The sequence below is a fragment of the Centropristis striata genome, chromosome 6 (assembly GCF_030273125.1).
Source record: "Centropristis striata isolate RG_2023a ecotype Rhode Island chromosome 6, C.striata_1.0, whole genome shotgun sequence".
NCBI classification, from domain to species: Eukaryota; Metazoa; Chordata; class Actinopteri; order Perciformes; family Serranidae; genus Centropristis; species Centropristis striata.
This window is the reverse complement of record NC_081522.1, coordinates 9,940,374-9,955,363: the sequence shown is the minus strand read 5'-3', so window position 1 is coordinate 9,955,363 and position 14,990 is coordinate 9,940,374. Positions and strand designations below refer to the sequence as shown.

The following is a 14,990-nucleotide window of genomic DNA, read 5'->3' as shown; positions in this document are numbered from 1 at the left end:
GCATACGCACCAAAGCCATTTTTTGTGTTGACTCCGCTCTCCGCCACGTTGGTTCCCTCTACGTGAGTGTCGCATTCCTCTGCGCACCACCAGCGTTGTGTTTGTGATGAGGCGGGAAATGGCGTCCGCAGACATGTTTGGTCTGTGACTAGCTAGTTGAGCGACGGACACCGCTGGCAGCAACAACCACGGCCCGACCTCTACCGGAGGCCGCCACGGTCGCGGCCACACAGCTGCCAAAACGCTGCGGCAAGTTTGAAGAGCTTCCCAGATCATTAGTAGGTAACGAACAACGTCAAGATGTAAACAAAAAATAATTGTTCCCCGCGATAGCTCGGCTGATGCTAACTAGCGGCTAACGCTAGTCAGTGAAGGGGGCGTAGTCTACGGCTGAAAATAATTATGGAAGCGAACAAAATGACGCGTTAGCAACAGCCTAGCTAGCTGATAAATGTTTTTATTTTACAGATGAATTTATAGATCATTTGAGTGTTAAACACATACATGTTTAAGGGGACATGTGTGAGACGTGCTATGGGGACTGAAGTGAATAATGTCACGGCCTTGCTTTTGCTGCCATTGGCGTTTTGTTAGCCTCAAAGCTAAATGTAGCACTTGTAATATTTAGCCCGCCGTTAGCGCCGGGTTTAGGTTGCGTTAAAGTAAAGTCTAGTTAATAGCAGATATGTGTAGCTGATAAGTGCCAGTGATGGTCACATTAACTAACAGTCTTGTCCAAGCGTCCAACCAGTGGCGTCTGTCCGCTGTGGCGGCTTCTGATGCTAAACAGCAGCAGCTGGCTAACGTTAGCACGAGCTGCCGTCGTTGGTGTTAATAAGCCTGTCCGATGTTACATAACCAGTCAGCGCTGCTGTTATGCTACCAGATCTGATTTAGCAACAAGTAGCTAATAAAGCTGCAGCATTATTGACAAAACCCGCATCCTTAAAGCGTTTACACCAAACACCGGCTCCATTTAAACACATTAAAGGGCCTCGCTGTATGTTTATCACGTACACCGCCCACTGCACTGACCGCTGCTCGGCATAGCGTTACATTTGCTGTTGACAACAACTTGTGCTCTTAACTTTGTTTATTATCTTGTTAAATGAACGCTACAACCGATGGGCAAATATGAATTTATGTTAGCTAATCTGTTGATCCTGATGTTCAGCCAAAAGCTTTATACAGACTTGACCATATTAGTGAGAATTGTGATTAAACGGTTAGTTCAATTACTGATGTGCATTTCATTTATTCGGTTTGTACATTTTTATGGGTAGATTTGCAAGATGCAAATTCAATATAAACGTAGCATGTAATGCTAAATTCGGGTTTATCATAACATCATCAACAGGTTTATGGTAGTGTCAGTCTTGGCGGGCTGTATAAAATTATTGCTGAAGTGGACACGTGACACATCTTTACCCTAGATTTTATTGTTTATTTTATAAAACATTTTTATGGCATTATTTTTTTTTTTTATGCTTTCATGCAAAGTGACCAACATGAAGAGGTGCATCCCCTTTGGCCAATGTAGTGATTGTCTTTGATGTTGATTTAGGATCACTGTATCAAATCACATGGGAGAATAAATCTATTTAGCCCCCTAATTAATGTTTAACTACTTTTAAATTGGGCTTGATTGATCCAAAAATGTGTTAAAACAATTTTGAATAGTTGATGATTTAGACATGCACAAAAATCATATCTTGTGAAAATGAATTGTAACAATGTTACATTATGTTGCACCAAATATCAAAAACTGTCAACTAGTTTAAGCTGGCCTCAAATATTTGGTAAACTACATATTTTTTTATTATTATTTGACCATGAAATATACGGTTTTATACTCTTATTCAGGCCAAGGTCTTGTAAAGTTGACTGTTGTTGGACAACCTTTAATATTTAACAACTTAAGGGTTTTTTGTTTTCGTTGAAGCTCATATTTATTTTCTCAGACTAAGGTAATATTTTCATGATTAAAGCAATGTTTCCAACTGTTCTTTCCACCTATTCAGATCTTTCTATGTGACGTTGGAGCAGGATGAGGCTGAGAGTGCGTAAAGCTCCTCAGCAGCTGAACTTAGGCCGTCGAACCCACCCAACCCAGGCCAAACGGAAACACCGTGAAGTGGAGCCATCTCCACCCAGAGGTCGAGGCAAAATGCAGAAGAATGAAACAGGCCTGTTCTCCACTATAAAGAAATTCATCCATGGAAATGCTGTCAAGGTGAGCCTACGTCACAATTCACGGCTCTGCTTTTGCACTTTTTATGGTGCTTTATGCAGAAAAAAGCAGTGCTTCAGCTGCATTTTGTGTTGATAATTGGAAACAGTGACTCGTATATAATAGCTATGAGTGTTTTAAGACCCTGAACAGAAAGTCTCAGCAAAGGCAACATTGTTTCCTCTTGGCTCTTTGACCGTTTGTGAACTTCCTCTGTTTTCAATCTGGCAGCTGTAAAAAAATAAATTAAAAAAAACTACAATGATTAATGGTCTGGTAGTTTCCAACTGTAAAAGTCAATTATTACTTGGGTGTCTGAAAAAACATAGAGTAACTTGTAAGTCTGAACGACAATCTTAATAGATTGGCCTTAGTACGATTTCTATAACTCTTTCAACATAGTCTCAATTGAACGCTGTAACATTAATGTAAAAGGGTTGAGCAGCACAAAATAAAACAGAGTAAAATTAAATACATCTTGTGTGTCTACTGTCTATATTCTAAAAACTCCCAAAGGCCCCATCACATCATTTCTTGTGCACAGGAGAAAATTATATCAGTTTTTAACTAGTGTAGAGAAATAAACAGCATTACACAATTTTGAAATGTACTATGCTTATTGGGTCGCGATAGTATCATGATTTAATTGTGGTTATGACGATATGCAGCCATAACTAATTAAACGACTTGTATATAATAAATGGTAACATCCTACATTAATATGCACCATAATATTTCAAAACCACTTAACTGGTCTGAATAAAAGCTGTGATGTCATTTTTGGATCACTGAGAACTTTTAGCCTGAGGCAGAACTCAAAGTTGGTCCCGGTAATGTTTTTTGTCTGTTCATGAACCTTTTGTGTCCCTGTTATGTTTTTTTTCTCTCTCTCCAGGTGGAGCAGGATATCCCTGCTAAGAGGAGTCGTATTGATTGTAATTCTGAGAGTGATCTAATAACATCAACGCCCCAGACTAGAGGCCTTTCCAACAAAGCAGTCCCCAGGGTTTGCCGGAAAACTCCAAATAAAGGTATTAAAGACAGAATTGTGTCAGCTTGAATACTACATAACATATCATATTACAAAAAACGTGGTGATGTACTGAGATGTATACAGATATTTGGTGTTTGGGTTGTCATTAAACAGTTAGGTTTTCTTTTTTAGAAACAATAACCTGCAACAGTAAACCTATGAAACCCAACGGTAAACTAGAGGCCCCCGATGAGGCAGCCAGCAGCCCGCCACGCACCACCCTGCTCGGAACCATCTTTTCTCCAGTCTTCAACTTCTTCTCACCAGCAACTAAAACTGGTAAAACACAGGAATCCTTAAATATTAATGTAGAAAAATAATGAATAAGTTCCCTTGTGATACATGACCAAACTGTCTGATTTCTCCTGTCACTCACATTCAGCCACTCCTGGATCAGACTCTCCTGGCCAAGCGATGGAGGCAGAGGAAATCATGAAGCAGCTGGACATCGAGCCGGCAGAAGAGATGCAAAGCAGCACCCTGACATCCACAGAGGGCATCACTCCGTGTCACACTGCCCCTGTATTACCCCAGAGGCTTCAGATTGCCCCTGATACATCCATAGAAGAAGGAGAAATAGTCACTGAAACTGACATGCCCCCATTAACCGGTACGGCCACTCTCACAGTAGACACATTCTTTTTAATTTGGGAAATCATAAGTTGTTTCAGAAGTCAAATACCAACTGCAGACATTTATTTTGACCTGTCTTGATAACTGGGTGGGTGGGTCTTACAATAGTTGAATGTAAAAATCGTTCTTATTTTGGCCACAAGATTTGTAAACATGATACTGCTCTTTGGGATCACATGCTAAGTCAGCTTTAACCTTTTGTGACTTTGAAAATATAACTATTAAATGGTTGTAACCTCAGCTTTATAATTTAACAATAGAGAGCTGACGTGAAGCAGGAACTTTAGGATTTGTTTCAGAAGTTAGAAACGTCATTCATAATCCTTTTGACATTTATAATATCATTAACTAAACAAATACAGGCTGGGAACTGAGCCATGTTCAACAGTGTGTCATGTGGTTTACTCCATATGTTTATTTAAGGGACAGCATTTTTAATCATTGTGCATATCTGTAAAAAAAGTTGCTTTGATGTCCTCAGAGGACAAAAATGTCTGAACAATTAAACATTTTATCAAACTTGCAAATGGACTAGGGCAATATCCAAGTCACAGGAGGTGCAATATTTGTTAAAGGCAAAATATTTGTCAAAATACCGTTCTGAATGAATACTTCAAATCGTATTCTTAAACTAATGAGCATTTCTGTCTGAAGGCTAAGAATACATCTGAAATATCTGTCAAAATTACCTTGGACTTCAGCTCCTTGTTGCTCAACAACATAATATTTTATTTTTTCTCCCATTCCTCTGTCTTCAGCTCCTGGTTGTATGCCAGACGGTGGATACCCACATGCGTTACCTGCAGCTCCTCCAGAAACCTCGTATGAAGAAGAATGGGAAGTTTTTGATCCGTAAGTTTATTCTTATTTTTCTTTTTTTTAATAGTTAGTTTAAAAAAAACAGATGTCAAGTGTAATTAAGGAGCTGTGGCCTGATTTGGGTTAAAGTTTCAACTCTTCACACAAAACACACTTTTTGGTGTTCAGATGTTTAGTCTTACATTCAAGGTGACATTGCATGTTTGCATGTTGATGAAGCTTGCTGCAATGTGTAAGTTTAACAACTAGATGGCAGCAGAAGCAGGACTTTCACTCTCTGTGTGACCACTTTGTGATGACATGTGACTCTATGTTTACACCACTTTGCCTCATTCTAACAGTTCATTGGATTCACTTTAAGCATTTGATTAAATATTTTCAGACCCCTGTTGTATTCTGTCAAACTATGTGTCCTTCCTACTGCACATCTTCACTGTTGAGGTATTTCTGGCTTCTTTTGTGAAATGAAGGTTTCTCTGCTTGCAGGTACTTCTTCATCAAACACGTGCCTCCGCTGACTGAGGAGCAGTTAACACGCAAACCGGCATTACCTTTGAAAACGCGCAGCACGCCAGAGTTTTCTCTCGTCTTGGATCTAGTAAGCAGTTGTGATACTGTGCTGTATTTTATAATAAGCGTTCTTTGAGAGTTTGCATACTAATTTTCTTTTTCTGTTGTCAGGATGAAACTCTGGTCCACTGTAGTTTGAATGAGCTAGAAGACGCAGCCCTGACATTCCCTGTGCTCTTTCAAGATGTAATATACCAGGTACGAACTGTTACATCTCCTTTTCTAATCCAAAGATCTCCATTTTGTTGCTGCTGTGAATACATTTCTTTTGTTCTGTTTTTAATCTGAAGGTGTACGTACGGTTGAGGCCCTTTTTCCGCGAGTTTCTTGAGCGCATGTCTCAAATGTATGAGGTGAGATGCAACTTTCTCAACTCCACACAAAATCTGTTTGTTCTGACCTGCTCTGAGTTTACATTATTACTCAATTTTTGCTGCTTTTCGTCACAATTTCAGATTATTCTCTTCACGGCTTCAAAGAAAGTGTATGCTGACAAGTTGCTCAACATCCTGGATCCAAAAAAGCAGTTGGTCAGGTCAGTGACAAGTCAGGACACTGAAGCAGCTTTTAGAATAAATAAACTTGATTTAACAGCCACAATAAAACTAAACTCAGCGTCTGGAGTAATCAAATGTTTTTGACAGCAAAAATAACTTTCTTGTGTGCTTGTTCTGTAATGGCTGTTTCAAGTTAATCAAGTTTACTTGTAGTACCAAACAGTTTCTGTTAGTCCTTCACACACACCCATGCTTTCTGCTCATGTCCTCAACATCTCTGACATTAATACAATTCGTACAATAGTCTGGGTGGCATTGCAGTTTCTTCCTCTTTCTTTTGTCAAGTGAACAAAAAAAACAAAAACCTGTTTTCAAATAGAAACGATCACTGTAGTCAGTCATGACTGGTAAATGTGTTTGGAGGCTGCTTTGAAGTTTTTTAATGAGGAGGTCATAGTTTTTTTCCCCTGCCAATATAAGTGTAATTCTTGTCACTTTACCAAGAACTGGTAAGAAACCTTAGCAAGAAATAAGGATTTTCACCACATGTTTTTAGTCAATATGGCCTTTTTAAATACTCCAATCCAAGGACATTATGCTTTCACATACTTTTGTTTCTTGTTTAATGTCAAGAATTTGTTGAAAATTGATAACTAATATTCTCTCGTGTTTTTCTTTAGACATAGGCTATTTCGTGAGCACTGTGTGTGTGTTCAAGGAAATTATATTAAAGACCTAAACATTCTGGGACGGGATCTTTCCAAGACGATAATAATCGACAACTCACCCCAAGCCTTCGCCTATCAGGTAAAACTTTTTCATGTCTCTTCAAATTAAAATTCTTCAGTTTTCTAACAATGTTTCTGTGTTACAGTGAGGCTAAAGCATAGATTTTGTGTCTTTTGCAGCTTTCCAATGGAATCCCTATTGAGAGCTGGTTTGTGGATAGAAATGACAACGAGCTTCTAAAGCTTGTTCCTTTCCTTGAGAAGCTTGTTGAGCTGGTATGTATCTGACTGTTTTCCGAATCCAAATCCTGTAGTGTGAAAATTGTTTTGACTGTCAATGACCGCAGCAACAACCTAAAGCCAATGAGAGCACAAGATATGCAGCAAGGAATATATCAGGATGAGTAGAAGGACTCTAACTCTTGGTATTAATCAGTCAAAATGTTTTGCTGTTGGTTAATGGTCTTGTGGTCTTATGGTTAAATTTACCATCCCTGCGCTTCATCAGTGTTCATCGTACACTGTAATAAATTATTCTGTAGTCATTTAATTTTACTTAATATATTTGATAAAATGTATTAAATATAAATGTGTCCTTGATTTTGAGGCAGTTGTTTAAGTAACTTTAATATAAAAATGTTTGAGATAGAATCTACTTATTTTGACCACATTAAATATAATCTTTATGTGTATGTAATTCTAAATCAAGAGAATTTTGAATGAATCCAACACAATGGAATTAGTCCATTTTTAATTGACAGGCACTTCCTGTTAAGTTGTTTATTTTATTTAATTTTATTTAATTAATAATATTGCGTGCAATCTGTTGCCTCAATTTTATTGAATAGCTATTGTTTATCTATTTTTACAGTGTATTGGACCTTTAATGTGTCAATGTCGGGGCAACCCCTGCATCTAATTTTTCTCCTTTTCAGTCTTGTTACTGGCAGCTTGTCCCACATTTCTGTGAAAGGAGAGGTTGCAGTTGAACTGCAGTTTTTGATCCGTTTTCTCTTTATCACAGAATGAAGATGTCAGACCGCACATCCGAGAACAGTTTCGTTTGCACAACCTCCTTCCTCCAGACTGACAACCTTGTGCTCGTCTCTCAGTTCAAGATGGTATCAACATTTGGACAGACAAAAATGAATTCCCCGAAGAATATATTAAATGGATTTCTCTTTGCAAACATTGCCATTATTATTTTTAAAAACCATGCAAAAAAAATTTGAAAGTCATGTTTGATTCAAAAAGCCCTGGATGTTTTTCTATAAACACTCACAGAACAAACAGAACTGCTCGCTGCGGTGGACTTTTTACTTTTTGCTTGTTTTTAGTGCAACTTTGAAGGCGGCCTCCTGGAAGGTATTTTGTCTTTTTAAGAACCATTTTGGATTGACAAAACTGAATGTCATGCAGTGTTGGATGATATGGACCCTGGTGGCTTCAGCCTGACCTTGAACGGCCAGTCAAACCTGTATAATATTCACTCTATTTACTTGTAAATATATGTACATAGTTTTTTTTCTTCAAGGTTTTTAAGTCATTTTATTTTCACTTCAGATTTTAGTATGTATTCTTTGATTCGGTTGCTTTTATAAACCAACAAAATGTTAGTGTGTTTTGTTTGAAGTTGTTGATAAACAGCTGCTTTTCTGTTGTATGCCTGCATTATTCCTGTGATGCTTTACTCCATTACATGCAGTTATCTGTAATAAGGTGCAGTTTAAAAAAAAAAAGTATCTTTGGGAGGAAAAATGTTTCTGAAACAATATTTTAAAGCTATGTAATGTAAGCTAGACTTGGGTCTCAACTGAATACAAAGCCATAATGGCTAAAATATTAATTTTGGAGATTTGTATTTGACAGTCCATTTTGATCGTTCTCTTTAATGAGGGGAAGGGTGAGTGGGTGGGGGGTACAGGCATCTTGCACTTTGACATCCAGCCCTTTGTAAGTTGATGTTAAATCTTGTCACTTTTCTATACAGGTGTGTATCACCTCAATTTGTTATGTGAGGAGGGGGGAATGAAATTGTAGCACCAGCAAATTGCCAACATGTTTGCTTTGAAATCTTGTTTTTGAAGACGTCTTGTATGTGGGATCTTTATGATGTAGGAGTCACGAGTTTTATTGACTATTGAATGATCACTCCTGTTGTATTCAGTGTTACTCAATGGTTTCCTTGAAAATAAATACATTTTTATACGACTCAAAGCCTCATACTAATAATTGAAATATGTTGCATAAGGTGTATTTATGAACATTGAGATTTTTATTTGAAATGATTTTACTTTATAATGAGAAAAATGTTGATTTTGGCCAGTTTTCAAGTCATTTCCACTTTAAAGCAACTAAATGGAACTTGAAGTTTGTGTTTTGGGGCCCACATTAATGTTTTGAAGCACTTGTTGGGAGGAAAATGATCAATTTTAGTTCATAAAATTAACTTCACTCTAGTTTCGACTGCTACTCTACATTTTTATTTACAAAGCAGGCGGCAAAGTTAAAAAATATCCTCAAATAATCATCCTTAAGCTGTCATAAAAATGCTTTACCTTTACATTTCTCAAAAACAGTAAAACCATGTGAAACTTTGTATGATCATAGTCAGGGTTGTGTTGAGCAAGAATCCTTTGTATATTTCAAATAAACCAAATCAGGATTTATTTTAATGAGTTCAAATATGAGGAAAGCAATGCTTTATGATGCAAGCTGGCTGACTATAAATGTATAGATATGAACAAAATCGGTCTGCTCTAATCTCCATAGCGACACTACGAATTGACGAGCATTAAATCCAAGTAGTAACTCTATGAACTATGACAAATGATGCTCAGATGCACTCCTTGTGTTACTGCTCAGGAGAATGCAAGAACTAGAAATAATAAATATGTGCATCTTAAATCACTGGAATGGAAAACAAATGTTATTAATAACATTATTGTAGCACTGTTAGTATTTACTTCCACAATGTACATCAGGAAATTTCAAGATTCACTTGATTGTCATTTCATTGAGGATTTTCATACAGAAGAAACAAAATAACATTTCTCCCAAGCTCCAATCAGTGCATTAAAAGGCAGTAATACTTATTTAAAACAGTCCATTCCTAAATTAAATTAAAACAAGACACACATAAAAGTAGCAGATTAAAAACACAATAGCAGCAGAACAAAAGTGCATTTTGCACAGTCATTTTTATATACATTTTTTTAGTTTGAACTATGAAATGTGCCTTTTGAATGTAGAATAAGGTAGTCATTATTCGATCACTGTACCCTTGTGTCTGAGTGTGATTTATGAGTTAACTTATTGTACTCTTGCCGCCCTGTAAAAAGGAAGCTAGTTATAAAGAAAAGGGCATTTATATTGTAAGTAAATAGATATCCAGTGAGAGTAGTTGTCACAACCTGACTGGGTTTTTATTTAGAGAACTTACGAGATGTCCTGATCAGATAAACTGCTGATGTCTTAATCCTTTTGTTCTTTCAAGAAATAGGTCATTACCTGATTGTAGCTGTGCACTGAATTGCCCCTTCCAGAGGTCATGTGACTCCAAATACAAAGGGGGCCAGTCTTCATCTGACTTATCTTAACAGGTGTTTCAAAAGGAAGAATTATTTCAAAACAAAATCACGCTGTTGATAGTGTGAAGATAAGACGTGGGGATAGTTAACTGAGTATTTAGAGTGAAGCCACCCAGTGGAAACCCCTCTGCCCTCATCTATTGGCTGCTGGTGGGGGGTGGAGGTTGTGTCTCATAAACTATGTGTGTGTGATCTCAGGTATATAAGAGGAGCTGACAGGTGTTCTCACCTCAACACAACATTAGGTCGATCAGAGATGTGGATGCTCGTCATTTTCAGTGCCTTGTTTGGGGCGTTGGGGTCACAGGAAACGCCCTCTGCAGCAGCTCAGCAGCTGCAGGCCCTTCACTGCCCGCCCTGCGAGAGGATACACTGCTCCACCCGGCGGGCGCTGAAGCTCCAGTGTAAAGGTGGTGTGACGACAGGTGTGTGCGGCTGCTGCCCCGTGTGTGCCAGAGCAGAGGGGGAGACCTGCGGAGGAACGTGGGACTATCTGGGCAAGTGTGATGAGGGACTGGTGTGTGTTTATGAAGACTCAGCAGCTGCGAAACCAGACACAGAGCGCAGAGGCATCTGTAAAGCAGGTGAGATTATAGTTTATAACCTCAATTAGTATCAAGCAGGTAATGTGATTTGACTTTATAATATGCCGCAGTGGGGAAAACCAATTCACCAAGAGATGCAGCAAGAAAAAGCCATGACAATATACTAAAAATAAATAAATAATAATTAAAATTCCTGTATCCAAAATATTACTTTACTAAAAAAAGTAAAGAAACATTATCAGAAAAATACACTTAATAATATTCATTTCAATAAAAAAAAAATACATTTAAAAGTTATAGCTGATTGAAGGGGAGCTAGTTTTGACTTTTTTACAGACTTGAGTCTTATGACTTGTACTCAAGTCACAAATTTGATTTCTTTATGTTTGAAAAACAAAAAAAGACTTGCAACTTGACTTGGACAGAAACACCAATGACTCGTGACTTCACTTCACTTTTCGACTGGAAAATATTTTCATTTAGTCAAACAAATACAATACAAATTTTTAAAAATCATTCATGTTTTTGTAAATTTAATATATATATTTACTTTGATTATTTTTACTTTCATTATGACCTGTTTAGGACTCAGATCTCAAAGTTTATAACTTGGGACTTGAATGCTAAGACTTGCAAAATAATAACTTGTTCCCACCCCTGTTATTTTATATACTAGGTAGTTATCGGTATAGTCTGTATAATATAAAGCAATGCATTACATTTTAAAAGCTGGTCATGTGTTTTTCAAATAGCTTATTCCCATAACTCATGAAGTAGATTTTCCTCTGAAATTCATCAACCATGTAGTGTCAGTGTATTGTGGACAGTGCCAGTGTGTTAAATTATGTTTATGAGCTGTGAAGACCGATAGTGTGGTCAAGGCTTCCTTTGATTCAAAGGTTTCTGCTGCATAATTACACCTCTTATCTCCTCATGGTGAACGAGTTGTCACTGTTATTGATACGGTATCAGACGTAGTATGAGATTAGAGGTCTGCATGTTTTGATGCAACACAGAAAAAAATGTAAATATATATAATATTGATTTATCTGACATGCTTTGTGAAAAGTTTTGCTTCTTATTTAGTGTTTAAAATGTTTTGTGCAGTGATTGCCTCAGTGGTTCCGGAGAGCTGTCAGCCAGAGTGCACGAGGGAATACTGTCAGGCCAACCCCACTCACATCTGCTCTGCCAGGTGACTAAAACAAAAAAAAAGATGTTTTTCCTTTAATATTTTCACGTGCTGTATTTTTCACAGAAATATGAATGTCCTGCTCTGTAGGTTTGTGTCTCTGGAGAAGCCAGCATGCCAGGGCTCCTGCCAACACACCTCCTGTTCAAGCTGTCTGCTGCTGAAACCCCCATCATGCCCTCAGACCTGCACCCCCTCTGACTCCTCCTGCCTACAGCACTTTGGGAAGTGTGTGCACAATCACCTGACCGCTCATAGCAGTGTCTGTCACAACAACCTGCAGGTATGTGGGAGAAAAGCACTGGAAAACAGCTTGTATTTCTTCATTTTGTTGTGCAGCTAATCCAACACTGTGTTTTCTTCTTTCCTCTGCAGAGTCATCCTGAGGGGCATTTTCTGTGTTTGGTCCCAGCCTGTCCAAACACACCGAAATAACTCTCTTTGTAAAGAGATGAACTCTTCACAAGTTCATGTAGCAAAATGGAAAAAGGCAGCTATCTATTAACTATGAGTATATTGTGAAAATTCTTTATCCAACAATCACAGTTTGTATGCAATGTAAACCTGAATAAAAACCTGTAAAATGTGATGTTTTATCAATTCATGAGAAATAAAATTATATATACTGTGCTTTCTTTGATGTTTTTTTATCTAGTGGAAACAATGGTGATGTTTTACCCATTGATGATTGACAGCTTATATCACTGGATGAACAATGGTATCAATAAGCTTGTGTTGTGTGGTGGGGTTTCACATAGTTTAGTTTAGTGTATGTTTTGTGTATCTTATCTTTATGTGGGCTCCATGTTTTCAACTTGCTGCAAGACACATTTCCCCTCATCGACACAAAGTTTAATAAGAGTAAATTCATCAGATTACGTAAAATACACCTCTTTTAAAAAATTTCTCTATCGAAAGTTATTAAACTCCATGTATTTGGACTCAAGCAATCCCCACAATGCGTGTTAGATGGTCATCACGCAATTACATCACAACATAATTTGGTAACTTTGAGAAACTCATACTGAAAATGAATTGGCAACACTGATTAGTTGTTAGTGACTCTAGAGATGACTAGAGATAGAAATATTGGTCCGCCACTTTGGTACAGACCAGTGACTGTATATAAAGATGGACGACCTGACAGCTCCCCATAAGTGAAGCAAAAACATAAGCATTGTTTTGGGTAGAAAGTCCCAAATACCGTGGCTTACTACTGCACAGATTTTGGCTCCAAATTCAGTGCAAGATGGCAGCTCTCATATCTGGTATTTTGGCTTCACTTCTGTACAAAGTAAAGAAACAACTTGAATAGACTGCCATGAAACTTTACATGAAGTTTAATAGGTTATGTAATTTGACTTTTCGTGCCACCACATTATCAGACTGCATTCGGTTTATGAACAATTACCTGAAAAACTAAAGGCTTTCACATGAGACTCAGTTACACTATATATTTGTTGCTAAATAGCAAATGTTAGCATGCAATTATAGTTAATAAGGTAAATATTATACCTGCTTAATAGTATGGTGATATTAGCATTTAGTTTAGTCCTCCACAAAGAACTCCCTCTGTAGTAAATGTCGATTCATGAATGGGTCAACCAGTTTGACACTTGCATTGTAATAAGTAGAAAAAAATGCAGCAAGATTTTTTTTTAAAGGAAACCTTTGAGGCAGAGAAATTAGGTGGAATAATTCAACCATCATCAGGTCTACCATGGTGCCTGTTTGAGTTGTTCCCATTTCGGGAGTTTTTCTAGTTCTGTCAGAGGGGAAGTGAAGCGCCTCGTGTCCCCTCTGCCATCGCTGCCCCCCTGACAGTTGATGGTTATTGAATAACAGACGGTTTATGAGGCAGCAATAATGAAGCTTGTACAGAAAGGGAATAAAGTGTGGGACCAACAATGGGCAGTTTGTTCTGTGTCCTTCAAATGTGAGTCGTTTCTGAAGAGGAGACGCCGTTTATCTGAAGCATTTCGCAAGAAGGAATCGTTTTTTATACCAAAGCAAAGGCCTGGGTTTTCTTTCATCTTTATTTAACTTGTGAGTCATTTGCATCACTAAAGTACTGCGATATCTAAATAATATCCGGTGTTTAATCTGATGAAAGAGAGGAGTGTGCAGCTCCTCGCTCCTGTGTCTCCCAGCATTATACAAGCAATCATGTTTAAATTAATTAAGTCACTGTGCAACACAAATAAAGCTGTAAAAGACGGACCAGAAAACATGTGTAATATTTAATGGTAAAACTATATGAAATTCGTAAATATAGTTCTAAATTCAAATATCCTGTTAATAATTTCATTTCTTGCAAGATTTTACAGTAAACCATAAAAATAAATCAAAATTATTCTCTTTTTGCACATTTCTTCTGCTTCTAAGTGTGGAAACGCATCAGCATATCAGGTCTCTATTAGAAGTACAGGGTCTGTCACCAAAGCAGACCGCCTCTGTTATCAATCCCATATAGCTGTCTGACTTTTTTTTTACTGATAAAAACGACGGATAACAAAGGACTGTCTGCGTGCCAGCGGTAATAAATGTGCCCCTGTTGGAGGAAACCCATGTTGAAGTTTGAATACAACACAAAACAATAGAAAAGTACGAGAGATTATTATGAAGGAGTGACCTTCAAGTAGATTTTGATGCATGGGAAGAGATATTTCTCTGAGACATGTTTATTATCAGTCTGAGTAATGTGTGGTATTAATTTAAGGCAAGACACTGCAGGTGAATGGGGTTAGATATCACCATGAACATTCCCCAGTTCATTACTTACATTAAAACGATATTTTTTTTGTATTACAAGTATTCTGAACATGTATGTATAAATATGCAAATGGAACATTATCTTTGGATTAAATATGTGCTAGTTTACATAAATGAGCAGACCAAAATTCTGAACATTGGATGACGCCTGGTACAAAATTATTGTTTCATTGTACTTAAAAGTTACTAGAGTAAATTTTGGATATTGTATTTTTTTTTTTTTTAGCACTCTATAAACCTTAAAATACTATAAAAACTATAAAAAGCCATTTATGAAAAAACCCAGAACCATTTTACCATGTTTTAAGCTAATAATGTTCTATAAAGAAGAAAAATGGACCAAGTGCAGAAAAACAACCGCCATTAAAATGTATTTTAGTA

General features: G+C 37.3%; 2 protein-coding genes across 3 annotated transcripts; both read left to right on the top strand.

Annotated features, from left to right (window-relative positions):
* Nucleotides 1-8,721, top strand: ctdspl2a (CTD (carboxy-terminal domain, RNA polymerase II, polypeptide A) small phosphatase like 2a). Of its 2 annotated transcripts, none has more exons than XM_059334545.1 (13): nucleotides 1-282; nucleotides 2,022-2,233; nucleotides 3,126-3,261; nucleotides 3,396-3,542; nucleotides 3,646-3,873; nucleotides 4,655-4,748; nucleotides 5,202-5,313; nucleotides 5,397-5,483; nucleotides 5,576-5,638; nucleotides 5,741-5,820; nucleotides 6,463-6,589; nucleotides 6,691-6,786; nucleotides 7,535-8,721. In XM_059334545.1, exons 2-13 carry the CDS (start codon nucleotides 2,048-2,050, stop codon nucleotides 7,598-7,600), a joined length of 1,422 nt encoding a protein of 473 aa, XP_059190528.1. In that variant the 5' UTR covers nucleotides 1-282; nucleotides 2,022-2,047; the 3' UTR covers nucleotides 7,601-8,721. The 2 variants fall into 2 exon arrangements, with proteins under 2 accessions (XP_059190528.1, XP_059190527.1); XM_059334544.1 differs by having other exon boundaries at nucleotides 2-278.
* Nucleotides 8,722-10,201: 1,480 nt separating this feature from the next.
* On the top strand, nucleotides 10,202-12,272 carry si:ch73-330k17.3 (IGFBP domain-containing protein). The gene is made up of 4 exons (XM_059334339.1): nucleotides 10,202-10,684; nucleotides 11,753-11,840; nucleotides 11,928-12,120; nucleotides 12,213-12,272. The coding sequence occupies exons 1-4, from the start codon at nucleotides 10,357-10,359 to the stop codon at nucleotides 12,270-12,272; spliced, it is 669 nt and encodes a 222-aa protein (XP_059190322.1). The 5' UTR covers nucleotides 10,202-10,356.
* The last annotated feature ends 2,718 nt before the right edge of the window (nucleotides 12,273-14,990 follow it).